The sequence below is a fragment of the Rattus norvegicus genome, chromosome 19 (assembly GCF_036323735.1).
Source record: "Rattus norvegicus strain BN/NHsdMcwi chromosome 19, GRCr8, whole genome shotgun sequence".
In the NCBI taxonomy this organism is placed as follows: Eukaryota; Metazoa; Chordata; class Mammalia; order Rodentia; family Muridae; genus Rattus; species Rattus norvegicus.
In genome coordinates this window covers 56186566-56213886 of record NC_086037.1, presented here as the reverse complement: position 1 = coordinate 56213886, position 27321 = coordinate 56186566, and the positions used below count along the sequence as shown (strand labels likewise).

At 44.9% G+C, this 27321-nt stretch overlaps 1 protein-coding gene across 7 annotated transcripts; it reads left to right on the top strand.

Moving 5' to 3' along the window:
• Mlkl (mixed lineage kinase domain like pseudokinase) lies at positions 1-27027 on the top strand. Of its 7 annotated transcripts, none has more exons than XR_010060032.1 (12): positions 2-403; positions 5318-5406; positions 6139-6571; positions 9450-9523; positions 13211-13394; positions 17410-17507; positions 21828-21963; positions 22222-22297; positions 22960-23111; positions 23433-23523; positions 23844-23893; positions 24257-24345. XR_010060032.1 is itself a non-coding variant. In XM_008772571.4 (12 exons), exons 3-12 carry the CDS (start codon positions 6141-6143, stop codon positions 26343-26345), a joined length of 1395 nt encoding a protein of 464 aa, XP_008770793.1. In that variant the 5' UTR covers positions 2-403; positions 5318-5406; positions 6139-6140; the 3' UTR covers positions 26346-26988. The 7 variants fall into 7 exon arrangements, 5 of the variants coding, with proteins under 5 accessions (XP_008770793.1, XP_008770792.1, NP_001388006.1 ...); XM_008772571.4 differs by lacking the exon at positions 23433-23523 and adding an exon at positions 26293-26988 and having other exon boundaries at positions 24257-24397; XM_008772570.4 differs by lacking the exon at positions 23433-23523 and adding an exon at positions 26293-26988 and having other exon boundaries at positions 5273-5406; positions 24257-24397.
• Positions 27028-27321: the final 294 nt, after the last annotated feature.

Here is a 27321-nt window from a genome sequence, read left to right as displayed (position 1 = left end):
GGAGGCGTGTCAAACTGGCAGCCACTTCCGGAAGAAGAAACAGCTGTTGGTTTTGAGGGCTCGGCTGGGGCATTGCTGTGTTAACCCAAATTTGACTTTACACGAGAACTGTGGCCGGTGTAGAATTCCTCCGGGATGCGGGAGCATTAAGGCTGCACCAAGGGAAGGGGCTCAGGAGACCGGGGACCTGTCCTGGTCTGGGGTGCATTGTCAGCGAGGAAGAAGATCACAGTGGCCAGTGGGAGACTGATCCTACTGGAACACTGGAACGGAGCGCAGGATAGACCAAGACCAGCGCCCCTCGGAAAAACCGGGCTGAGTCCTCAGACTCCAGGGAGCCATAGCGCAGCAGGAGGAAGCAGGAGAATCACGGAATCACAGATAGGACTTCCTGGAACTCGGGGTGAGTTGGTTTCGATTCCCTAACTCTATTGGGCTGTGCGGCTGCTGAGATCCCTGCTGACCTTTTGCCCAAGTAAGATGGTGATCGAGGACTGGGATTCGAGGAGAGGCAAAGAGTGGGACCCGTCCAGAGGTGCCCAAGTCTTAGAGTAGATGGGAAGTCAGTAAGACAATCAGTTTCCAGCACAGATGATTATGGGGATGGGAGGTGGGAGAGGGTGTGTTCGGGTAGGGGGGGGCAGGGATTCAGGACAGGGTTTCTCTGTGTGGCTCTGTCTACACTGGAATTTGGATCTTGTTCCGTAGACAAGACCCAACGTGAACTCAGAGATCCGCCTGCCTCTTGACTGCCAAGTGCTGGGACTAACACTAAGGGTGTGCCCCACCATCATCCAGCATGATTCCAGTTCTTAATATGAATTCCCTTTTCCTTTTCTAGGGCCCATTTCATGAGTAGTCTAATGTAATTTTTTTAAAGGGCCTCTGACTTTTTTTTTTAGACTATTCATTTGTTTATGGAAATAGGCTCTCACTGTGTAGCTCTGACTGGCCTGGAACTCACTGTATGGTCCAAGCTGGACTTGAATTCGCAGAGATGCTTGTCTCTGCTTTCCAAGTGCTGGGTTTAAAGTTGTGCCACTACGCCCAGATATTTCTGACATTTTTTTATAATTGGAGGGGAACGGGGCAAGAGTAAATTAATATATTTAGTACTACTTCCAGATTTTTCTCCTTTGCTCTCAGACATCCAAGCCTTGACGGCTTGGGCTCAACATCTGGGAATCGCTGGGGCCCGAGATCCATTGATTTTGTTTAAGAGCACCATGACAGGCTAGAAAGACGGCTCAGCCTTTAAAGAGTATCCTGATACTAATGCCTTGCCTGGGAATCCCATGGACAAAGAAAACTAATCACTCACATGCTTGGTTTCACTTTTTTTTTTTTTTTTTTAAGATTTGTTTAATTTGTTTTATGTATATGAGTACACTGTTGCTATCCTCGGACTCACCAGAAGAGGACATCAAATCCCATTACAGATGGTTGCGAGCCACCATGTGGTTGCTGGAGATTGAACTCAAGACTTCTTTTTAGAACAGTCAGTGCTCTTAAACGCTGAGCCATCTCTCCAGCCCTTGGTTTCACTTTTTGACTCATGTTTTAAAGGCAGACTGGGATTCCAAGGAGTTGTTTTCTCTATGTTGTAATCTGATCTGTAAATGGATTTATTCCTTTCTTTGGGGCGCGTGTGCATGTGTGTGTGTGTGTGTGTGTGTGTGCGCGCGCGCACGCGCACGCGTCCTTATGGAGAGCAGAATAAGGCTCAGAGCCCCTGGAGTCTTACGTTACAGGCAGTTGTGAGCTGACCAGCATAGGTCCTGTCTATGACAGAGCAGTCAGTGCTCTTAATTACTGAGATAGCTCATCTACTGAGGGAGCTCTTTCTCTGTTGTTTTAATTTTTTCCAAGATAATTCTTACCCTATCTTTCACTGGGCCATTGAGAAGCTTGTTAAGGCTTTGAGCATTCTGAGGGTTGGGGATATGGCTCAACAGTTAAGAAAACTGGTTACTCTCCCAGAGGACACAGCTTTGATTCCCAGCATGTACATGGCCATTGTATTCCCAGAAGATCTGACCTCCTGTCTCTATGTGCATGTGGTACAGAGATATACATGTAGGCAAAACACTTGTACACATAAAATAAAAATAAGCAAATCTAGCCAGGCAGTGGTGATGTGTAGCAGGGAATTAGTTAAACTGCTTTGACTCTTGGTGGGACGCACACACGCCCCATCTGAGAGCTCTCTGGATTAGAGAATGAAACATGCATGAATGCACGTGCACGCGTGTGCACACACACACACACACACACACACACGCACGCACACACACACATGCACATATGCACACCAGCTAATTTCAATATGCCTTGACTAACTCAATGGCTAGGCATTTCTTTTTTTTTTTTTTTTTTTGGTTCTTTTTTTCGGAGCTGGGAACTGAACCCAGGGCCTTGCGCTTCCTAGGTAAGCGCTCTACCATTGAGCTAAATCCCCAGCCCCATGGCTAGGCATTTCTAAACCTCCCCGAGGCTAGCACACACTTCCCTCTGGTATTCCTGGTTTAACACCTTCTAAATCTATAATTTATCTTTGCTGCCCTGTAACCTTCTGGTCAGTGCCTCCCTCCACCCCTCTCAGTAGGGCTGCATATCCTTTACACCCACATTGTGGGATGCTTTCTCTCCTGCAGCTCTTAAACCGGATCCTTCTCCCTCCTCCGAGTCATGGCAAGTCTCTTCTTCCCCTCAGTCGCTTGCCCGCACAATCTAAAAGTTCCGCCCTGTCTCCTTGCCCAGCCATTGGCCGTATGTCAATTCTTTATTATTAGTCGAAGCCAGCTGGGGCAGGGCTCTTATGTCTGGAATCTTGGCTTTTGGGAGCCGAAATAAGACAAAGCTTTAGAACCAATTCCCAACAGTGGTGCATACCTTTAATCCCAGCACTCAGGAGGCAGAGGCAGGCAGATCTCTTGAGTTTTAGGTCAGCATGGTCTACAGAGTGAGTTCCAGGATGTTCAAGACTACACAGAGAACCCTGTCTCAAAAATAGATAGATAGATAGATAGATAGATAGATAGATAGATAGATAGATCTTTAAAACAACGATTAGGGGCTGGGGATTTAGCTCAGTGGTAGAGCGCTTACCTAGGAAGCGCAAGGCCCTGGGTTCGGTCCCCAGCTCTGAAAAAAAAAAAAAAAAAGAACCTAAAACAACGATTAAAGTGCCTTTGAAGCCAGGATTGTGGTATGTGGCTTTAATTACAGCATTTTTTGAGGCAAAGTTGTGAGGCTCTCTGCAAGTTGGGGGCCACCCTGAGCTACCTATTGAGCTCCAGGACAGCCAAGGATACAATAAGGAGACCCTATCCCCAAAAAAACAAAAGAGTGCTTCCGGGTCTGTTTCTACGGCTTTGAACTCGTTCGGACAACACCTTCATCTATCATGTGAAGAGGAGGAACTGTGATCCTACAGCACTCAATGTGTTGCAAGTGACGAGTTGCTATGGCCAGAGCGTCCAGGGACTAAGCCACTCCCTAAAGGCTATCCATGGACTGACCCTGGACTCTGACCCCATAGGTAGCAATGAATATCCTAGTAAGAGCACCAGTGGAAGGGGAAGCCCTGGGTCCTGCTAAAACTGAACCCCCAGTGAACGTGATTGTTGGGGGGAGGGCAGCAATGGGGGGAGGGTGGGGAGGGGAACACCCATAAGGAAGGGGAGGGGGAGGGATTAGGGGGATGTTTGCCTGGAAACCGGGAAAGGGAATAACACTCGAAATGTAAATAAGAAACACTCAAGTTAATAAAAAAAAAAAAGAAAGAAAAAAAAAAGAAAGGAATGGTAATGTGCATTGAACCCAGGGCTTTGTACCTGTCAGACAAGGGACATACTACTCAGCTGTATCTTACTCCCAGAGTAGAATTTCTGTGTAGAGTCTTATAGCATTGCCTCCAGATGCATTTGGCTTACCATTAATGATCAAAGTAATTTTCATTCTTGCTTATACTCTTAATTGTACTTTACATATACATATTCATATTTGAAAGGTTGAAAACATAAAGAAGAATTAAAGGAAAAGGAATACCATGAAAAAAAAAGAGTTGCTATGGCAACTGTCATTCATTATGGACTCTAGTTGCTTTTGGTGCTGAGGGGGGCCTGAGAGATGGCTCAGGAGCTAAGAGCACCACCTGCTCTTTCGGAGGACCTGGGATTCAATTAATTCCCAGCACCTGTATGGCAGCTCGCAACCATCCCGTGCTAAAGATCCAAGGGTGCCTTCTTCAGGTCACCAGAGGTACTTCATGCACATGGTACACATTCGTACAGGCAAAATACTCTAAGGAATAAAGATTAGAAAAAAGTAGACGAGGGAAGGTTGCAACCTATGGGTAGGGGTGACATAGATTTCAGGATCAGTTGTCATCAACTTAGAATCTTTTTTTTTCTGTCATCCTTATGTAAGCTTTGCACACTGTAGGATGAGGGCTCTGTGGTATCTCTGTGGTAGGAGGAGAGAGGGAGATAGATGGAAAGGAAGCAGTGGCTTCCTGAGCTCTCTCAGAGGAGCCAGGCACTTACTCAGCAGACATTCTTGCCAATTGTTTGCTGTTCTTCTTAACATTTACTAATTTTATTTTCAATGTATGAATTTTTGCATGTATATGCACCATAGGAAAAGAGACTGAAAACTGAGACTGACCAAAGCGCTCTCTCGCTCTCTCTCTCTCTCTCTCTCTCTCTCTCTCTCTCTCTCTCTCTTTCAAAGACAAGATCCCATACTATAGCCCAGGCTGGCCTCAAACTCACAGGAATCCTCCTGCCTCAGTCTCTCAAGAGTTGATTTTCATTGCAATCCTGAATGTTCTAGGCTGGCTGTGACTAAGGTGGCCAATCAGGGCTGGCAGTGTCCTTTAGCAGACATGTTTTATTTGATCTGTGGTGTTTGACTGCAAAGTTTTTGTTGTTGTTACTTTTTTTTTTTTTAAAAATTGTGGGGCTGGAGAGATGGCTTAGTGGTTTAAAGCCTTGACTGCTCTTCCAGAGGTCCTGAGTTCAATTCCCAGCAACCACATGGTGACTCATAACCATCTGTAATGAGGTCTGATGCCCTCTTCTGGTGTGTCTGAAGACAGTTTCAATGTACTCATATACATAAAGATAAATCTTTAAAGTCACAGAAATTGAAAGGATGCTTTTCAGGTTTAGATCTTATGATCTTCTTTCTTGTGTGTGAATGTTTTGCCATGTGTGTGACTGGGGCCTGCAGAGGTCAGAAGAGCACAGTGGGTCTGTCTCCTCTGCAGGAACAGTGCATGCCTTTAACCACTAAGCCATCTCTTTGGCTCCAGGAGCTTCTCTCTAAGCTGTGCAGAGGATCACTCACTCAGAGACTTAGCCAACGCTGGGCAAACACTCCACCACTGAGCTACAACACCAGGTTTGGGATTTTTTTGTTGTTGTTTTTGAGACAGGCTCTCATTAGTAGCTGGGACTGGCCTTGAACTTGTGACCCTTCTGCCCCAGCCTCCTAAATGCTAAGATTTCAGCACCACTATACTATATTTCTTTACAACAATTGAGGCTAATGCTAAATCAGCTTGGTCTACTGGTTTCAGTTGCCTCTTTGGCCCGTGTAGGTATTTCTAATATCTCAACAGGTCATCTGTGTTAAGACAGGCTAAACATTATGACCAAGATGGCCCCAAAATATAATGACTTCCATACAACTGAAACTGCATCTTCTATCACAGTTTGTAACAGAAATCCTAGCAAAATGGCTACTTTCCTTCAAGCAATTATCCAGGAACCTAGGATCCATTCTTCTGGATACCAGTATCCCAGAGATCCTCTCCTTACAAACCTGTCTCAGCCCAAAGTAGCGTACAAATCCCATCCCCTCAGAACCCATAGTCATGTGCCAGTCACATGACCTCAGTCAGGTGCTGCAATGGAAGCTGAAGAGAAAACACTCAGTGACCAATGTGTCCCAGTTCAGGCTTTATTACAAGGAGAGAACAGATTTGGCAGACAGCAAACTGTCTCTACCTTACATGGTAGAGGTATCCTGTTTCTGGCATTGGCATCACAGATACCCTTGACCCTCTGTTAACTGAATGATAGATACACAGGGGGTTTGTGGTATTTCAACCAATCTATGCATGTCTTTCAGGTATGGATAAATTGGGACAGATCATCAAGTTAGGCCAGCTCATCTATGACCAGTGTGAAAAGATGAAATACTGCAAAAGACAGTGCCGGCGTCTAAGAAACCGTGTGCATGGCCTGCTACAGCCTCTCCAGAGGCTCCAGGCCCAAGAAAAGAAGAGCCTCCCCAGTGACATTACTGCTGCCCTGGGCCGTTTTGAGGACGTCCTAAAAGAAGCTAGACAGCAGATAGAAAAGTTCAGTCAGAAGTCCAATATTTGGAAGTTTGCTACTGTGGGCAGTGATAAGATCCTCTTCCATGAAGTGAATGAGAAGCTGAGAGACATCTGGGAGGAGCTCTTGCTGCTGCTTCAGGTTGATCAATGGAAGTCTGATTCCGAGGTCAGCCAACCAGCATCCTGGCAGCAGGAAGATCAACAGGACGCAGAGGAAGATGGGTGAGTCTTCCGAAGGCTGGGAAAGAATAGGCTGGGGCTAGGGTGGGGTGGAAGAGCAAATGGAAATCAGGAAGCATCCTAGCCTCACTTTGGTTTGCCAAAGGAGAGGAGTTTGAACAGTTGTGTGTGACTGTGCCTCAGAAATCCTGCTGTATGGTGAGGCTAGTGAAATCTGGGGAAGCCTTTGTGGAATAAGGGATATGTGCTACCTGCTAGTGAGTCCCCTTGCTTCTGTATCACTCTTAAAAATATCTGGAATTCCAATTCATAACTTACAGTATTAGATTCTGTGGGACTCTCACTTATGATGAAGATTGTCCAGCAAAAAGAGTTAAATAAAGCAAGCCAAGGAAGCATGGATTGGGTACAGACAGCATGCACAACACTGTTTGTTCTAAACCTTACAGATACAGTACAGAACACAATAGACAAAATCTCTGACCTCATAGAGCGTAAGGCATGATGACAGAAAACCAAGTTTCTCTAAGCCTGCAAAAGCCACTAAGTAGAGTAATGGCTCACAATGGTTCAGAAAGAACAGTCAGAGCGACGTTTGACTAGACACCTTGACAAAGAAAGACCTAGCCATAAAGTGACAAGATTGCTCTTGTGGTAGAACTGCAGAGAGGAAACCCTAATTGAAATATCGAGTTTCAAGCCTCTACTTGTGCCACATCCTCTGAAACCAGCCACCTGGCAAAGCCCAACACGAAGAGACAAAGGCACACACAGTTCACCCTCTGTGTTGCTATGGCAGGAGCGTGACTGGAAGTCAATAGCTAGAGCCAATAATTCAACCTACCTGAGAGTCAGATTGGAAGTGTGAACTGAGGAGAGCGTTTTAGAGGGTGAGATAATGAACGCTTGAACTAGAACGGCCCTCTAATTGAACATAGTGGAGGGCCAGACTCTAAAGAAACGAGACATGGACTAAGCTGGACGTAAGAGATGAGCCTCCATCACCGGGCATGGGAAGACAAAGGAAACATGGACAAACATGACCTCCTTAGACTTAGGATGACCCAGTGATATGAACCCCAACTCTGTTATCTGAAAGATAGAAGTGGGTGCTGGAGAGATGGGTCAGCTGTGAAGAGTGCTACTGCTTTTCTAGGGAACCCAGGTTCCATAGACGGACATAATGATGAGACCTTTTAACAAGAGACCACTAGGAGAGGTCCCACAATAGTATCATGTGACATATCCTGGCCTAGCCAATAGGCCAAGAGACCTGGAAGCAGGAACTAGGCAGGACTTATCCTACAGCTGCAAAGAGGATGGAGGTCTTATGAACTCTAAGAGAGAGATACAGGAGAGTGACCTGTAGAGAAAACAGGAGAAAGGAAGCGTGCTGAGCCAGACTTAAGCATATATAACCTCACAGCCAGCCCACATAGTGACACTCTTCCTCCAACAAGCCACACCCACTCCAACAAGCCACACCCACTCCAACAAGCCACACCCACTCCAACAAGCCACACCCACTCCAACAAGCCACACCCACTCCAACAAGCCACACCCACTCCAACAAGGCCACACCTCCTAATAGCGCCACTCCATCTGGGTGGGCCTGGCATTCAAACACGTGAATCTATGGGGACCATTCCTATTCAAACCACCAGACTCTGTAACTCCAAGATCTGATACCTTCACACAAACACACAAGTAGGCATACAAATTCCAGCCGTCTGAGAAGAATGAACCTCAGTTGAGAAAATGCTCCAACATATTGGTTTATAGACGAGTCTATTAGGATTTTTTTTCCCCATTCATGATTGACGTGGGAGGGCTACACCTGCTATGGGAGGTTCCACCCCTGGGTTGGTGGTCCTGGGTTGTATAAGAAAGCAAGTGGAGGGTTGGGGATTTAGCTCAGTGGTAGAGCACTTGCCTAGCAAGCGCAGGGCCCTGGGTTCGGTCCCCAGCTCCGGAAAGAAAAAAAAAAAAAAAAAAGCAAGTGGAGCAAGTCATGGAAAGCACACCAGTCAGCAAGCTGTTTCCCTATGGTCTTTGCTGCAGTTCTGCCCCACCAGGTTCTCCGCCTTACGCTCCTTGCCCTGGCTTCCCGGAAAGCTAAATAAATAAAGAAGCCCTTTCCTCCTCAAGTTTCATTTGGTCATGCATGGTGTTTATCACAGTAACAGAGAGCAGACAAGGACAGGAGAACACACGGATGCGTCTTTTAGATGCCTGAGCCCAGAGGAGTAGCTGTGCTCTCGACTTGACATGGAGGGTGGTGATTCATATCCTGTCAGGTTGGCAGAAGACATCTAAATGGGACAAATGAGGAGGCTTTTAAGCAAATGAGTACTTTTTTGTAGTAAGAGAAACCAAGACATGTGTAATCGTACCAAATACCATCAAAGAGAAAAAGGGAATCAGGGATTAGGGAAGGTGGGCGTGTTATGGTAACAGAGAGGGTTGACTCAAGGAGAGGTCAGGATTGGCTTCTTTCTTAGTTTGGGGTTTATTGCTGTGAATAGACACCATGACCATGGCAACTCGTGGGAAACATTTGATTAGGGCTGGTTTATAGTTCAGAGGTTTAGTCCATTATCATCTTGGCGGGAAGCATGGTGGCATGCAGGCATGAGTACTCATGCAGAGATGAATATTTTTTTTTTTGTTCTTTTTTCGGAGCTGGGGACCGAACCCAGGGCCTTGCGCTTCCTAGGTAAGCGCTCTACCACTGAGCTAAATCCCCAGCCCCCAGAGATGAATATTAACAGTAGTATTTCCTACCAAGTGATGACTTAGAGTTTAAATGCTGTCACCTTGGTGGTTTTAATTAACATTCTGGTTTTGATGCACACGTAGTGTCAGTTTAGCACTTGTATTTTTAAACACGTTGTTGTCCCCCCCCCCCATTTTCTTGCAGAAATGAAAATATGAAAGTTATTTTGGTGAAGCTGCAAATCAGCATGGAAGAAATCAAAGAGGCCCTGAAGCAATGTGAGTGGCCGGTGCCCTGTGGCAGGGAAGGCTCCCTAACTAGAATTCATCCGGCGTCTAGAGCTCCCACCTACCCTGCTCCTCCCGGCTCTATTTCCTTTGCTGGATAGCACTGGAAACAGCTCACAGGTTTGAGGATGTGGTCACAGTTAATCCAGGCTTCTGTCCATGAAGTAGCATTTGAAAGCGGCCTCTCGACCAGCAAGAAATCCATAGTAACGGTCAAAATACTAAAACAGACAGGCATAGTGGTGCGTGCTTTTAATCCCAGCACTTGAGAGGCAGAGGCAGGCGAACCTCTGACTTAGAGGCTAACCTGGTCTACAGGGTGAGTTCTAGGATAGCTAGGACTACACAAAGAACCCCTGCCTCAACACACACACACACACACACACACACACACACACACACACACACACACACTTTTTAAGGACTAGAGAGGTGGCTTAGCCATTAAAGGTTAGGCTCACTACCAAAAATAATTTTTAAGAAAGAATACTAAGGGGGTTGGGGATTTAGCTCAGTGGTAGAGCGCTTGCCTAGCAAATGCAAGGCCCTGGGTTCAGTCCCCAGCTCTGAAAAAAAGAAAAAGAAAAAAAAAAAAAAGAAAGAAAGAATGCTAAGATAACTATAATAAGTTCCTCCGTGAATAGCATCTATATCAGTCAAGTTTTTGTTACAGTAACAACGACCCATGGTCGTAGCTCAGAAAGAGAGGTAGTTTACTTGGGCTCACAGTTTGGAAGATATCCGGTCCATGCTTGGTTTATTAGTTTATTAGTCCCATTGCTTTTGAGTCTGTGGCAAGGCAGCTTATCAGATACACATATAATGAAGAGTAAACATTTGCTTGATAGTCAAGAAGTAAAAAAGAGAGAAGGAAGGGGAGCCTGGGGTCCCACACTCCCCTTTAGAAGCCCCCACATACCTTAGGATCCACCACCTCCCAACAGCACCATCCTGGAAAGCAAGTTCTGAACACACGGAACTCTAGAGACGGGCAAACCATGGCAGCACTGAAGCTTCCATTCATTGACTGACTGCCCATAAAAAATTCAAACCAAGGCCTTTGGAGAAAACAGGCAGGGGATCTCAACATTGGAAGGGGACAACAAGAAAATCTCTGGGGCTCACTGGCCAGCAAGTCTAGCCAATCAGCAAGCTACAGATTTCAGTGAGAGGTTTTGTCTCAAAAGTGAGGTGGATAGGGACTGGAGAGACAGCTCAGCCGTTACAAATGTCCACTAGTCCTGCTGAGGACCCAGACTCAGTTCCAGCACTCAGAGGGTGACTCGCCCTCACTCCAGTTCCAGGGGATCCCATGCCTTCTTCTGGCTTTTTGGACCATATACACATGTGGTACACATACGGATATGCCAGCACACAGTCATGCATAGAAAATAAAAGCAAATACATATTTTAAAGAAATAAACAAGATGACAAGCAATAAAGAAAGATACTTGATGTCAACCTCTGACCTCTATATATGCATACACAGGCATGAATACCTGCACATGTAAACATACTCTATGTACATGCAGACACACACACACAAAAAAAATTTCAGTGAAATTTAAGGTGCTCATTCATTTCCTCATTTATTCAATAAAACTATACAAATTTTGCTTTGTGCCAGGGTCTGCTCTCAACAAAGCAACTGACCCTTTTTTGGTAGAAACACATGCCTTAGGGGTAAAGGAGAGGAGAGGACAGAGAGACAGTGCAAACATGTTGTATGATGTTTCTTTTTTTTTTTTTTTTTCAGAGCTGGGGACCGAACCCAGGGCCGTGCACTTGCTAGGCAGGCACTCTACCACTGAGCTAAATCCCCAACCCTTATATGACATTTCTTATGGGCATGTATATCCATGTGTCCACATGCATGTGGAAGCCAGAGGTCGAACTCAAGAGTTATTCCTTGGGAGAAATCTATTTTGTTTTTTGAGACAAGTCTCTCACAGAGACCTGGGGCTCGCCAGTTAGGCTAAGATGGCTGGCCAACAAGCCCCAGCGATTCACCTATATCCACTTCCCTAGTCCTGGGGTTACAGGTGACCATGCCACCAAGTCCAGTCTCTAACATGGATTCTGGGGATCAGACCCAGGGTATCTTAATTAAGGTTTCTATTGTTGTGAAGAGATGCCATGATCACAGGCAACTCATTTTTTTTTTTATTTTTATTTTTATTTTTATTATTATTATTATTATTTTTTTTTTTTTTTTTTTTTTTTTGGAGCTGGGGACCGAACCCAGGGCCTTGTGCTTCCTAGGCAAGGGCTCTACCACTGAGCTAAATCCCCAACCCCGGTAGCTGGCAATTCTGCATCTGGATTGGCAAGTCTCGGGAAGAGTCTGAGACACTAGGCCTGGCTGGAGCATCAGAGACCTTAAAGCCCAACCTCAGTGACACACTTCCTCAACAAAGCCATATCTGCTGTGACAAGGCCACACCTAATAGAGTCTCTGTGTCTATGAGGGCCATCTTTGTTCAAACCACCACACTTGGCAGCACTTTACAGCTGAGCTATTTCCCCTGCCTTCTTGGGAAGTCTATTTCTATTACGCTAGACAGGGAAGGAAAAGATAGATTGTCTTGATTTCTCTTGCTGTGCTAGAACACCACGATCAAAAGTAAGTCGGTTGGGGTAAGTGACTTATTTCAGCTTACTACACTCAGTTCACACTCTGTCACTAAGGGAAGTCAAGGCAGGAACTCAAAACAGGAGTGGCACTGCACACAGTGAGTTGGACACACCCACATCAATCATCAATCAAGAAAATGCCCATAGATCAATCTGGTGGGGGCATTTTCTCAATTGAGGGTCCTTCTTCCAAAATGACTCTACCTCGTGTTAAGTTGACATAAAACTAGCTGGCAAACAGTCCAAAGAAGGATTCTGTTCAAATCCATCTTGGTAAACCAAAATATTATTATTACTTTCAGGAACATTTGTGAGGAGTATAGGTGATCTTGGGCACTTGAATGATCTAAAACCCTCCCACAGTAACATGAACAAGAACTTAGGAAAGCTGGATCACTGGCCTCCTACACAAGAGTCTCCTCTTACCCAGCAATGTTTACTATGAAGAGACTTCTATGAGTGAGTCCTGTAATTTTCTTGAGCTTCCTCAGTTTTGTAAGTTTCCTTTGAGCTTTGTGGTATTCTGAGGAAGAAAAATGTTTCAATCCACGAGGAAGCATTTATACAACTGACAGCAGTACAGTTGCTGAATTTGATCCATGTCTCTATTTGATCTGAAATAACTAGATATGATGCCAGGTATCTAGTGCCAAGCCATGTGGCAATAGGAGTAGAGCTCTGAGATGAGGCTGTACTCTGTAGAGGCTGGCATTAAGGCTGGAAAGATAGGCAAGACTGGAAAAGGAGGCTAGGGATGTAGTTCAATGGTAAAGCACTTGCGGAGCACACACAAACTCCTTGGTTCAATCCCATGCATTGTAAGAAAACAAATATGTTGGAAGAGAGGGACAAGAAAGTACATGAAGCTTCGCTGCCAACTTTAGCTGTGTCTCTATGTATAACTCAGAAGCAGAGGACCCTCTGCCCTGAGACGTTCTAGTCATGGAGTTCATGGGGTGGCACTTCTCTACCACATCACAAAGAGGTTACTTCCCTTTCAACTCTTTCCTAACACGCTGACCTTTTAATCTCCTTCTGTCTCAGGCTCACTAAAACCCATGCAGGAGGTCCCACAAGATTTCCAAGTCAAGGAGATTCCGAAGGAAGATCTTGGATATCCGTGGACCAAACTGAAGACAAATAAACTGAGCACGATTTATAGAGGAGAGTATTACAAATCTCCAGTCACCATCAAAGTATTCAACAACCCCAAGGCCGAAAGTGTTGGGTAAGCTACAGGGCTATAGGATATGACTCTTCATACATACCAACACCTATTCTCTGTAGCTTCCCAAGGAGAAAGGTACATTGTCTCCCTTATTAAATGGGGGGAGGGGAGGAAGTCAGGCTCAAAAGGGTTAAATGGCTTAATCTGTATTATTAAGAAACAGAGGCTATAGAACCAGAGAAGATGGGGGAGGGGGGGTAGTTCTTGCTCTTACAGAGAATCCAGGTTCAATTTTTGGCACAAACATCACAGTTCATATCTGGAGCTCCAGTTCCAGAGGATCTGACACCTTCTTCCCGGCTCACAGGCGCCAAACACACACATGGTACACAGACAAACATGCAGGCAAAACACTCATGCACACAAAAAGGAAAAGAAATAGGCTGACCTTGGGCCACTTTCTTTCTACCCCAACTCCCTTTTACTCATGGCTTCATGTGTCTTTCGAAATTTATACTCTTTTCCAGACGCAGCCATGTGTGCCTTTAATCACAGCACCCATGAGGTAGGGGGAGGCTGTGTCTGAGTTCAAGGCCAGCCTGGGCTAGATAGAGAGTTCCAGGCTAGCCAGGGCTACATAGATAAGAACAAAATTTTTACCTTAAAGTTTTGTTTCTCAATTCATCCTTTTCTCATACAATTCTCTTTTTGGTGTGGTGCTGGGAACTCTATAGACAATTCTGTGTTTTATCACTGTATTTTCCTGTAGAATATGCTCTTCCGCTAGTTTTTCATAGGTGAGGAGAGTGGTACGTCTATCAACTACTTTCCTCGCTGTCCTGACTCAGCCTTGTGGAACATGCCGAATCCTTTTACTTCAGGTGACTCTGGTGACTCGCTGGGCATCAGTGAGCCTTTCACCTGTTTCCCATAATGTAAAACATCTGCTTCCAACTTTCTCCCACTGACAATGCCACTGTACATAGTCCTTAAAGGATCTGTATGACAATTCTGAGGCACTGGGAATCAAACCTTGGACTTTACACACAGAGGCAAACACTACCACTAAGCTCTACCCCCGACACTTGTACAAGAATTTCTTTGGGCTGTAACTCCAGGATAGAAACCCTTGCTTCACAGGCTCCACAAATATTAAATTGGCTAAGTACCACCGGGAAGCTCTTAGAGTGGAGCGGGTGTACCTACGGTATGCATACAGTATCGCCTCTACAGTGCCTGAGAACACTCGTATTTCATATACTGATTGATCCTTGCTGTTTCTAAATTTGTTTTATCCTTGTAAAGTGGTATCAGATCTGAAAGCATTTAATTTACTAATAAATTTGATAATTTCTTTCTTTTTTTCTTTTTTCAAGACACTCTTTCTTTATGTAGCTTTGGATGTCCTAGGACTTGCTCCTCTGTAGACCAGCCAGGCTGGGTCTCAAACTCACAGAGATCCACCTGCCTCTACCTCCCAAATGCTGGGATTAAAGGTACAAGCCATCACCTCCCAGCTTGAGCATTTACTCGTATGTGCTTAGCTATTTCAGCTTTCACACTTTTACTTGCTTACAAAGAATTGGGTTTCATTTTTTAAAATTATATGTACATGTGTAACTGTGGGTGAGCGCGCGTGCCCATGAAGGACAGAAGCATCAGATCCCCCTGATGTTGCAGTTACCCACTGCGTGGGTGCTGGGAATCAAACTCAGGTCCTGTCTTAGGGTTTCTATTGCTATGAAGAGACACCATGACCAAGGTAACTCTTATCAAGGCAGACATTTAACTGGGGCTGGTTTACGGTTTCAGAAACTCAGTCCATTATCGTCATGGTGGAAACACGGCAGCGTGCAGGTAAACATAGCACTGGAGGAGCTGAGAGTTCTATATCCTGATCTGAAGACATCCGGAAGGAGAGTGTCTTCTGCAGGCAGCCAGGAGGAGGCGCTCTTCCATACAGGACTCAGCCTGAGCTTTGGAGGAGACCTCCAAGCCCACCCTCAGAGTGACACACTTCCTCCAACAAGGCCACACCTCCTAATAGCGCCACTCCCCACAGGACAAGCATTCAAACTCGTGTCTATGGGGGCCATACTATTCAAACCACCATAGGTCCTCTGCAAGAGTTGTATATCTGTACTCTCAACTGATCTCTCATCGACTCGTTATGGTGTTTTCAAATGCAATTTGTTGTTCCCTATCTCCACTCCCTATCCTGAATCCTCCACCCCTCAGTAGCTTCTCTTTCCATTTCTATGTCACATAAAAAGTCTTGCCCCTCCCCCCTTCTCTCAACACCTCTCGTGATCGCCTCTCTAGTTTCATAGTCTATACCCATTCTCACAGCCCCTTCCTTGCCTACATATAAACAATAGAAGTTAGGATCTGCACATGATAGAGAACATGTGACCTTTCTTGTCTTCCTGGGTCTCCCACAGAGGTGAATGCACCCATGATTAATGTTGCACTGCTCACAATAGCTGTTTGACTTCCCTTTTCTGTGACTTACCTCTTCCTATCCTCTGCCCTCTCTTCTGTCACTGTGATGGTTTGTATATGCTTGGCCCAGGGAGTGTGGCACGATTAGAAGGGGTGGCCCTGTTGGAGTAGGCGTGGCCTTGTTAAGAGTAGGTGTGTCACTGTGGGCATGGGCTTAAAACACTCACCCGAGTCACCTGGAAGTGAGTATTCTGCTAGCAGCCTTCAGATGAAGAGGTAGAACTCTCAGCTCCTCCTGCACCACGCCTGCCATGCTCCTGCCTTGATGATAATGGACTGAACCTCTCAAGCTGTAAGCCAGCCCCAATTAAATGTTGTTGTCCTGATAAGAGTTGCCTTTATCATAGTGTCTGTTCACAGCAGTGATTCCCTAAGACATGTCCCCATTTGCAGAAGAGCCTTGTATATCATGGAAATCAATCATTTGTCAACTGTAGATATTGCAAAAATCTTCCATTATCGCATGATCTGCACGTTAACTTTGTCTTTGAGGTCCATCATCAAACATGCATCTTTAATTTTAATTTAGGTACATCCAAACGTCACATTATTTGTGCTCTCAAAATACACTTGTGCTCTCACAATACACTTCCCTATGCCTAGAGTTAAGTTTCTTTTTTTTTTTTTTTTTTTTTGGTTCTTTTTTTCGGAGCTGGGGACCGAACCCATGAGTTAACTTTCTTTCTTCTTTTCTCTCTCTCTCTCTCTCTCTCTCTCTCTCTCTCTTTCTATTAGGTGGGTTCTCACTATGTAGCTCTGGCAGACTTGGAACTCTGGCCTCACTCTCTTTGAGCTCCACTTGCCTTGGCCTAAATGGTACTGGGATTAAAAGGATTAAATAATAATATATTATTATTATAAATTATTATTATTTATTGTTGTTTTAAACTTTTATTACTTTTTTATGTTATTTTATGTGCATGGCTGATTTTCCTGCATGTATGTCTGTGCACCACTCGCATGCCTGGTATTTGCAAAGGCCAGAAGAGGGTACTGAATCCCCTGGAACCAGAGTTATGGATGGTTGTGAGCCACCATGTGGTTGCTGGGAATTGAACTCAGGACCTCTGGAAGAGCAGTCAGAGCTCTTGACCTCTGAGCCATCTCTACAGCCCCCAGTTTTAATTTTTTTAAGATTTATATATTTTATGTATGTGAGTACACTATAGCTGTCTTCAGACACACCAGAAGAGGGCATCAGATTCCACTACAGATTGTGAGCCACCGTGTGGTTGCTGGGATTTGAACTCAGGACCTCTGGAAGAGTAGTCAGTGCTCTTAACCACTCTTAGTTTGCCATATAAGTCACAAAAATATAATTCTATCAAATACCAGAAAGAGCTGAACAAATCCTATTATTCCTGTCATAGACACTGAGGAACGAATTCTGCCTCCAAGTTCATCTGGGAAGTTAAACTTGCAGCCAAGCCCATCACTCTGCTTTTCCCTATACCAAGAGTCTCTGATGGTGTCTCAAGCACCTGGTTGCATGCATGCCGAGTGTACAGTATACTATACATTCTTTGAGGGGCCCTCAAATTCCAAATGCTAATTTCTCCTTTCACCCTCCTAGAATAGTGAGGCTCACTTTCAATGAGGAGATCAAAACCATGAAGAAATTTGATTCTCCCAACATCCTGCGTATATTTGGGATTTGCATCGATCAAACAGGTAAGGGATTGGTCAAGCTTTGACTGCTTGCATGGAATATACTGTCCGCGTTTTAATTTGCTACTTTTTCTGAATATGAAAGAGACGCTTATTATAGATTCCTAGATGAGAGCTTAAGAGGTTAGAGAGCTGTGTTTTTCCATTTAAGCATGGAGGTCTGCCAGGAGCCTCCTGGCCCGGAGTGGGTGGTAGCAGGATGCACAGAGTAGGACTCTGGTGATGGCTTTAAAGTCTGCTGTCTCCAGACCTTCTAGCTCTCTAACTGTACTGAAGTGTTGATGGTAACTTGCTAAGGACTTCCGAGGGTTTAAGGCTGCTTGTTTAGGAGATTTACGGTGTCGGAGGATTAAGCATTGTGACCTTTGTTCTAACTCAGCAGGAACTTTGAGGCGCTAACTTTCCGCCCGCTAGTCGGAAGTCAAAGGAAGAAAAGGGGACACTTTGAAAAGTGATTGTAGGGGTTAGGGATTTAGCTCAGTGGTAGAGCGCTTGCCTAGAAAGCACAAAGCCCTGCGTTCGGTCCCCAGCTCTGAAAAAAAAAAAAGAAAAAGAAAAAAGAAAAGTGATTGTAGAGTTTATTCCTAAATCGTAAAAAGTTTCCTATGAAAGCTATCTAAAGGGAAAAGTGGAAAGATCCTAAGTAGGGAAAGGGAAAAATTCTAAGGGAAAAAAGTTCCTCTCTCTTTTCTTTGTCCTCAGTCTTTTTTTTTTTTGATTCTTTTTTTCGGAGCTGGGGACTGAACCCAGGGTCTTGTGCTTCCTAGGCAAGCGCTCTACCACTGAGCTAAATCCCCAGCCCTGTCCTCAGTCTTTATACATCTTTCAGAATACATGATCACAAGCTACAAAGTTCATTGCAAGTACACACACACACACACACACACACACACACACACACAAGTCAAATCATAAATTGAGATAGGAGTTTACAACAGAGAATGTTTACATGCATATCCATCAGGAGAAATTATCTGACTAAGCACCCATCACCTGTCTCAGTCCCACAGGCTCACTGAAGGTTTAAAACCATAACTAAGGGGCTGGGGATTTAGCTCAGTGGTAGAGCGCTTGCCTAGGAAGCACAAGGCCCTGGGTTCGGTCCCCAGCTCCGAAAAAAAGACCAAAAAAAGAAAAAAAAAAAAAAAAAAAAAAAAAAACCATAACTAAGTTATTAGTGAAGTTTTGTATAGCTAAACCCAGTCAATATTTTATCTTCTGTCCTAACACCTATAGTAAATCGTTAGTTCCTTTTTATTAGTTAACCTTTGGTTAATTGTTTTACAACCTCTAGGAATGTGCTCTGAGTTGGAGAAAGTCTGGTTAGATAATAATTGCTCTGAGATATCAGAGCAATTAACTGGTGACACTTGGGAGACTGGCAGAGTTCTCGCTGCAGTTTTGACTATCAGAAAATGACCTAATAGCAGTCCCACTATAAAAGAGCTTAATAATCAATGATATAATTTTAGGAATTCTTATAGGATCATCATTAAGACTTAAGAAATCATCTATTTGTCTACGTAGCAATGCTACAAGACAGTACATCTTCATAGATCTGCAGAGATCTGCTCCAAAGGGGTGGGCTATTGCTTAGTGATTGTTCTATATGTTTAATAATAACAAGAAAAGCATTTTTTTAAAAACTTTTTTTAAGATTTATTTATTTATAAGTATACTGTAGCTGTCTTCAGACACACCAGAAGAGGGCATCAGATCTCATTACAGATGGTTGTGAGCCACCATGTGGTTGCTGGGATTTGAACTCAGGACCTTTGGAAGAGCTGCCAGTGCTCTTAACCACTGAGCCATCTCTCCAGCCCAGAAAAGCATTTTAATAACAGAATCTTTCCCTTACAGCCTTGCCTTATCAGGGTGAACCTGTCGCAGGTTACATTATAATCTGAAGCAGGCCATGTCAGGACAATCACTTACTAGTTATTAGCTTGTCTCGTTATTGCTCTTGACAGAGGTCAGCCACATAGTGGACACGTAGTCACATGGCAGACAAACAGCCACATGGTGTGCAAACAGTCACATGATGTGCAAACAGCCACATGGTGGGGAGGAGAACTTAGATAAAGTAAAAAAAACTTAACGCACCAGAGGAACCATACTTAAGCTTTTGCCAGCATCTTAAAGGAAAGACAAAAGTAAAGGAAAAAATTAAGTCTCTATGAGTCAGGTCTTAGAAATGTAGGAGGGCCCATGGAGCCCTGTGGTAGCACATAGCATTTTATTTATTTATTTATTTATTTATTTTTTTGAGACAGGATTTCTCTATTAGGTAGCCCCGGCTGACCTAGAACTTATTATGTAAACCAAGCTGGTCTTGAATTTACTGCCTCCCTCTATCTCCCAAACACTGGGGTTAGAGTGTGCACCTCCATGCCCATGCGTGGCCCATGTGCTAAATTTTAAAGAGCAATTCACAGGGTAGTAGTGAGGAACTAAAAGTCAGACAAATTCACAGACAGACGAATGCATAACCAGGTCAAAGGTCACAAGCTTCTAAGATGACTGTCTTCTTCCTCACTCTCCTGACTGGAGACAAAACCCCAGCTTAAAATAAAATCCTGGCAGGGTTTGTTTTTTGTGTTTTGTTTTCCCACGAGCAGGGCTCATGCACACTGCCTCTACGCCACCCCAAACCCTGGTTTATGAAACAGTTGTGGGCCAATGCTGTCTTTGTTCACACTGACCAACCCAAAATTAGGAGATTTTTATTCAAAGTCTTAAAAGACATTAAAAACCCAGCCCTGGAGAAGGAGCTGGATTTCCAGATTCCCAAGTCCTCTCCCTGCAAAGCAGAGAGTCTTTCTCTTGGTTCTCAGCCCCACCCCCCGTGTGTGTGTGTGTGTGTGTGTGTGTGTGTGTGTGTGTGTGTGTGTGTGCGTGCGCGCGCGAGTTTCAAGGAAATAAAAGGAGAATCAGAAGTTCCAGGTCAGGCTAGAAAGATCTTCCAGAGGACCAAGGTTCAATTCCCAGCACCTACATGGTGGCCAACAACTTCTGTAACTCAAGTTCCAGGGAATCTGATAACCTCTTATGACCTACTTGGGCACCAGTCATGCATGCGGTACAGAGATGGACAGGCAGAAACTCATACACAAATAAAAAACAAAGAGGAAAAGAGGAAGAAGAGGAGGAGGGGGAAGCAAAGGAGGAGGAGAAGGTGGTGGTGGTTCATGAAGCAACCTGAGCTACATGAGACCTGGTCTCAAAACAAACAAAAATTTACAAAACTCCCTAACCCAACCAAATAACCTACCCTTTAACCACCACCCTCATAAGTCTTTTTCCCCCACAAGTACTTTTTGTTTGTTTGTTTGTTTGTTTTTGTTTTCAAGGCAGGGTTTCTCTGTGTAGCTCTGGCTGTCCTGGAATTTACACTGTAGACTGTGCTGTCCTCAAACTCCGAGATCCACCTGCCCTTACCTCGTGAGTGCCAGGATTAAAGGTGTTTTCCACCGCCACCCAGCTCTTAGGAATTTTGCTTTTTTTTTTTTTTTGTAAAGATTTATTTATTTATTATAGATGAGTACACTGTAGCTGTCTTCAGACACACCAGAAGAGGGCATCAGATCTCATTACAGATGGTTGTGAGCCACCATGTGGTTGCTGGGATTTGAATTCAGGACCTCTGGAAGACCAGTCAGTGCTCTTAACCACTGAGCCATCTCTCCAGCAATTTTGCTTTGTTTTAAGACAGAATCTCACCCTATAACTCTGGATGGCCTGAAACTCAAAAATTCTCCTGCCTCTGCCTCCTAGACATAATGATCAATGCAGTGAGGCGTTAAGCTCAGTCCCATTTATTTATTTATTCATTCATTCATTCATTCATTCATTTATGAATTTGAATGCGACTTTAATTGCTAAAAGCAGTGTTGATGTGGCTACATTTTACCTGCTGTTCATGGCTGCCGTTGTTCCCTAGAAAGAGGAAGCAACATCTCCCATCTCCCCTTCTGGAAATCATGCCACAGCCTAAGTCCCACGTAATCTGTGTATGTGGAAGGGACTGGTAAAGAGAATTGACTAGAAGTCAGGGTCTCAGGTCATAGGCTAGAAACAAAGGAACGTTCACATCCTAAGTGAGTAAGTCGCCTCAGCCGTTACCTGAGAGAGTAAGTGTCACTACAAGTTTTCTTCAGATTGAAACCTTTGTACTTTAAAATTGGGTTGATCTTAAGATGGGAGAGAAATGGGACTCACTTGAGGGCAGAATTATCTCTATAGAAAGAAGCGGAGAGGTGATTTGTGGTTGCGAGAGCCCTGGGTGGGGCTGGATCTTTCCAATCTCTGCTTCTTTTCCACCAGTGAAGCCCCCCGAATTCTCCATTGTCATGGAGTACTGTGAACTCGGAACCCTGAGGGAACTGCTGGATAGAGACAAGGACCTCACCATGAGTGTGCGCAGCCTCCTAGTCCTGAGGGCAGCTAGAGGCTTGTACAGGTACCAGAGGGTCAGATGGGCACCTCAGAGAACTGGAGGAGTCTGTCTGTGCTACTGATAGTCTCAGAGATGATGGGAGAGCAGGCCAGAAGCCCCAGATGGTTTCCTTTCCCTCCTTCACTGCTGACTCTGATCCGGGGCAGGTGCATTTTATTAAGTTGTCCACCGATCACCACCCACACAGAAGGTAGGGAGAGTATTAGACAGCCTCGTTATCCTGTTAAACGTCTAATACACCCTCCCTTTGGTTGTAATCAGGTTACACCACTCGGGAACACTCCACGGAAACATCAGCAGCTCCAGCTTCCTGGTAGCTGGAGGCTACCAAGTAAAGGTGAGCACATCCTCCGAGGGCTCCCTGGGTTGGTTGGAGCTTTACAGAGCTGCGAAAAGAGAGAACTGCAGACAAGAAAGGTTGTGCTGTCTGAGTTTCCTCCTAGATTTTAGAACTGAGTCCATCTCTTCTCCTGCTTTCTGGGTGCCCACCACAGAACAGATTCCACCCTTTGCCAGCCAGTGTTTCAAACATTCTTCCCTTCCACCATCCCTGTTCTATTGAGAAGAGCTGTCTTACTATTTCTCTTGATTGGTACAATGTGGTGAAGTGAACCTACAATGTCAACAAAAGCAAAGTCTGGAGGTACCAACAGGACTGAAGAGATGGCTCAGCGGTTAAGAGCGCTGTCTGCTCTTCCAGAGGTCCTGAGTTCAATTCCCAGCAACCACATGGTGGCTCACAACCATCTGTAACAGGATCTGATGCCCTCTTCTGGTGTGTGTCTGAAGATGGCTATTATGCACTCGTACACATAAAAAATATTATTTTTTTTACATTCAAAAAAAGGAAAAATGAAAAAGAAAATTAGTCCCCAAGGGAAAAACACCCCCTCCCCCAACTCTACCTTCTACCCCCTCCACCCAGGACCTTGCCGTTTCAACATCTGCATCTAATGCATCTTTCTGTCTAGCTTGAATCTAACGCATCTTTCTGTCTAGCTTGCAGGATTTGAGCTAAGCAAAACACAGACTTCTATAAGCCGGGCAACAAAGAGCACTAAAGCAGAGAGATTCAGTTCGACAGCATATGTCTCCCCCGAGAGACTGCAAGATCCATTTTGCAAATATGACACAAAAGCTGAAATATATAGGTATGTGCCTATACAGGTTCTAACTGAGGTGGAGAGGATGGGGCAGGCCCAGTCAAACTCCTCCTCTGAGGACCGTCTTAAATCTATAGAACAGGACAGGGGCACAGGCTGGTGGTGAAGCACTTGCCTGGTGTGGTTCTAGCTTCGTTCCCTAGCACTGGGTGTGGTGGGGTATTGTCTTGAGTTGGGTGGTAACCAGAAAATTCAGTTTCCTGAAGTGACTGTGGGGACATGGGAAAAGAAATGTGCTGGGTGCTTTGTTGCTTGGTTTTCTTTCAAAACCTTTTAAAGATACATTTATTTTTATTTTACGTGTATGAGTGTTATGTCGACATGTATATGCACCATGTGGCCAGAAGAGGGCGTGTGATTCCCTCTGGAACTGGAATTACAGATGGCTGGGAATTGCCAGGTGGGTGCTAGGAACTGAACCCAGGTCAGCAAAGGCTCTTAACCATTGAGCCATCTTTCCAGGCCCCTCCCCCTTTTAATGAATCTGTGTGCGTGCATGCGTGCATGCGTGCATGCACGTGCACTTGTGTGAGAGAAAGGGTGGCGTGTACATAGCACGGAATGTGTGTGGATGCCAGAGATCAACCTTTTAGGGCCATTTCTCTCCTTCTACCTGTAAGTATGTGGTTTCTGGAGATCAAATTCGAAAGAGTGTGGCACAGCAAGCTCTTTCTTTGCCTGTCCAGTCACCTACCTGACAAGCCCTTGGTTTTCTTTTAGCTTTGGAATTGTGCTCTGGGAAATTGCCACTGGAAAGATCCCGTTTGAAGGTGAAGAACGTGACCTCTGGCTCTGCTGGGGTTGGAGCTGGGTCCTCTTCTGAGAGGCCAGGAGAGCTTCCTATCTGTGCTATCCTGGTCACTTGGTTCTCTAACGTAGGAAATACCTGAACTTCTCAGTAGAGCTCGCTCGTTCTCTCTCTCTCTCTCTCTCTCTCTCTCTCTCTCTCTCTCTCTCCCTTCCTTCCTTTCCTTCCTTCCTTTCTTTTTCTTCCTGTCTGTCTGTCTGTCTTTTCTTTTCTTTTCCTTTTTTCATACTAAGTCCTTCATTCTAATCCTAGCTATCAGTATCCAGAGAGAAGTACGTGAGTGAAAATTTTTAAGCTTCATGTCCTATTTTTTTTCCCATGCTAGGCTGTGATTCTGAGAAGATCTATGAGCTGGTGGCTGAGAACAAGAAGCAGGAGCCAGTGGGTCAGGATTGCCCCGAGTTGTTGCAGGAGATCATTAATGAGTGCCGGGCCCATGAACCCTCCAATCGGCCCTCTGCGGATGGTAGGATTCTTTCTGTCAAAGAGTGCAAGCTGTGTGTTTTGTGAAAAGTTTCTTTTGTTTGATTGGTTTTGGTTTTGGTTGTTTGTTTGGTTTTCAAGACAAGGTTTCTCTGTGTAATAGCCGAGGCTATCCTGAACTTGCTCTGTAGACTAGGCTGGCCTCAAATTCGCAGAGATCCACCTGCCTCTGCTTCCAGAGTGCTGTTCAGTCAATGGTATAGGGGTAGCTTCCGTTGTTCAGAACCTCCAAACAAGCTCTCAAGGTTGGTTGGTTGATTGGTTAGTTTCTTTGTTTCTTTGTTTCTTTGTTTCTTTCTTTCAGCTCCAATAAAGTAGTTCATACTCTGGGCAGTGTGAACTCAGCTGCTGTGTCCTGCAGGGAACATTTGACAATGTCTCAAAACATTTTTCATTGTTGCAGTTCAGGAGACCGGAAGGCAGAGTGGATAGAGGTCAGGTGCTATTCTGTAGCATGTAATTTTAAAGCTCCACGCTATTGTCTTTTTGGAGTCCTGCTTGCTCTCAGCTAGGCTCCGGGAACATGGAACATGATGCTGCTGGTCTCAACCGACATAGTTCTGCAAACAGCCAGCTGGTTCTCTGACCTCCTGGGAGCTGCGATCGCTCCTCCAACTCCTCATGGCTAGACTCCACTAAACCTCTAACAACCACCCCTAGGCTGAGCCCTTTCTCCTGCCACCGGAGTTGCCTCAAATGGAAAACACCAGGCAGTCTTAATATTTTAAAATCAGCCAGATAACACAACTGCTGGGTGAAGAATTTCCTATCCGAATCTAACAATAGCCTTTTCTGTCCACCTTGGCCTCTGCCGGTGGCAGAGGTGACTTCACGTGCCTCTCTCCCCTCATTCATTCTTGTTTCGTCCTTGGGATGATTTCCTTGATTTAGACTTTTTTAAAGTTTGGGTTTGCTTGCTTGTTTGTTTGATTGATTGTTTTTGAGACAGGATCTCGTTGTCCAGTCCTAGCTGGTCTGGAACTAACAAAGACAAGGCTATCCTTGAATTCATAGCGATCCACCTGCCTGTGCCTCCCAAGTGCTGGGATTAAGGTGTGCACTACCATACCTGGCTTATGTATTTGTGTATGCAGGCCTATGTTAAGTCCAGAAGAGGGCAGCAATTCTCCTCTGTCCCTTGATATTTGTTGAGGGCTGGGCTGATTCCTGATTCCAGTCTTTCCCTGAGGCCATAGTTCCTTCTCTAAAACTAGGCATATGCTTGGTAGAGCGGGTAATGGCCTATGGTCCAGGCCTTGCTGGAGAGGAGTTTCAGATACTGAAACCCAACTTGTCCCCATTGCATGAGGCATTGGTTATCAGTCCCAAGCTGCTGTGTGCTTGGTCTATAACGTTTTTGAGATATGTCCCACTGTGTGACAGTTTCTGCTGACTCTGCCCCATGTGTCCCCTAGAAGTAGCATGTAAGGTGCTGTGTTACTTAATAAGCTTACTTGGCATAAGACATAGCTTATGCAGGATCAACCACATGTCTTCTCTATCGTCTATTCTCTTTGTTGTCTGATCTCCTGGTCCTCTCTCTCTCAGGACTCTGTCACTGAAGAATAGCCTGCTGGTCCAGGTCATCCACTCGTTCTGTTTGAGGCGGGGTCTGTTTTTGAAACTGTCTGTGTCTCAGAACCCCCTCAGAGCTGGGCTTACAAGTGTGCCAGGGTTATCGGCATGCACCGCCATGCCTCATTTGAGAGTTGGGTTTTCAAAGATTGACAAGTTAGAATCACATGTGAGGATGGTTTAGGAATCAGGCAGACGAGGCAAACGCTGTTCCTGTGCTGTTGTCTACGTAGGTTTCTTCATGTTCCCAGCTTGGCTGTCAGGAACCCGCTCTTGTCTCACTTTCTTCTCACTCATTCATAGGAATCTTGGAGAGACTGCCTGCCATTGAAGACTCCATGGACAAAAAGCTGTAAGAGGGACAAACTGGACATGTGTCCTTCCCATTGGTCAGCAGCATCAACTTATTGCTGGGTGCAAAAATCTTTGTTCTCCCTTGGATGCTTCTTTTTTCTTCCTTTCTTTTTCTTGAGATGGGATCTCACCAAGAAGCCCCTGCAGGCCTGGAGCTTGCTATGTAGAGCAGGCTGGCCCAAACTTCCAGTTTTGCCTCCTGAATGCTGGGATTAAGGGCACAGACTGCCAAACTGTCATGCTTCTTATTTGTTAGAAATAGAAAACAATTGCATGGGACTGGAAACATGGCTCTGTAGTTAAGAGCACTGGCTGTTCTTCCAGAAGACCCGGGTTCAATTCCCAGCAACCACATGGTGGCTCACAACCATCTGTAACTCCTGTTCCAGGGATCCAACACTCTCACACAGACATACATGCAGGCAAAAAACCAATGTACATAAAATAAAAATAAAATTAATCCCCCCCAATTTTTTTTAAAACTAAACAATTCTATCTCAGTGTGGTAGTGCACACCTTTGATCCCAGTGCTTGGAAGGCAGAGGCAGGTGGGTCTCTGTTTGAGGCCAGCCTGGTCTACAGATCAAGTTCTGTACTATGTAAGACCTGTCTCAAAAAAAATAAAACAAAAAATTGACAGCCATATTTCTTTCTTTAATTAATTATTTTTGGGGGGTAGTGAGTTCAAGACAGGGCTTCTTTGTGTAACAATCCTGGTTGTCCTGAAACTCATTTTGTAGACCAGGGTGGCCTTGAACTCACAGAGATCTGCCCTCCTCTGCCTCCCAAGTTCTGGGATTAAAGGCCTGCACCACCAAGCCCAGCATAAGAACCCCCAATATTTCTAAAAATTTACTTCCAATACTGACTGCAGATTATTTGAAAAAGTTGACAGATGGTTTTGTACCCACACCTCTTTTTGTGCTTTGATGGCTTCTATCAAGAAATGGCCTCCATTGCCCCAGCATTTGCATCTGA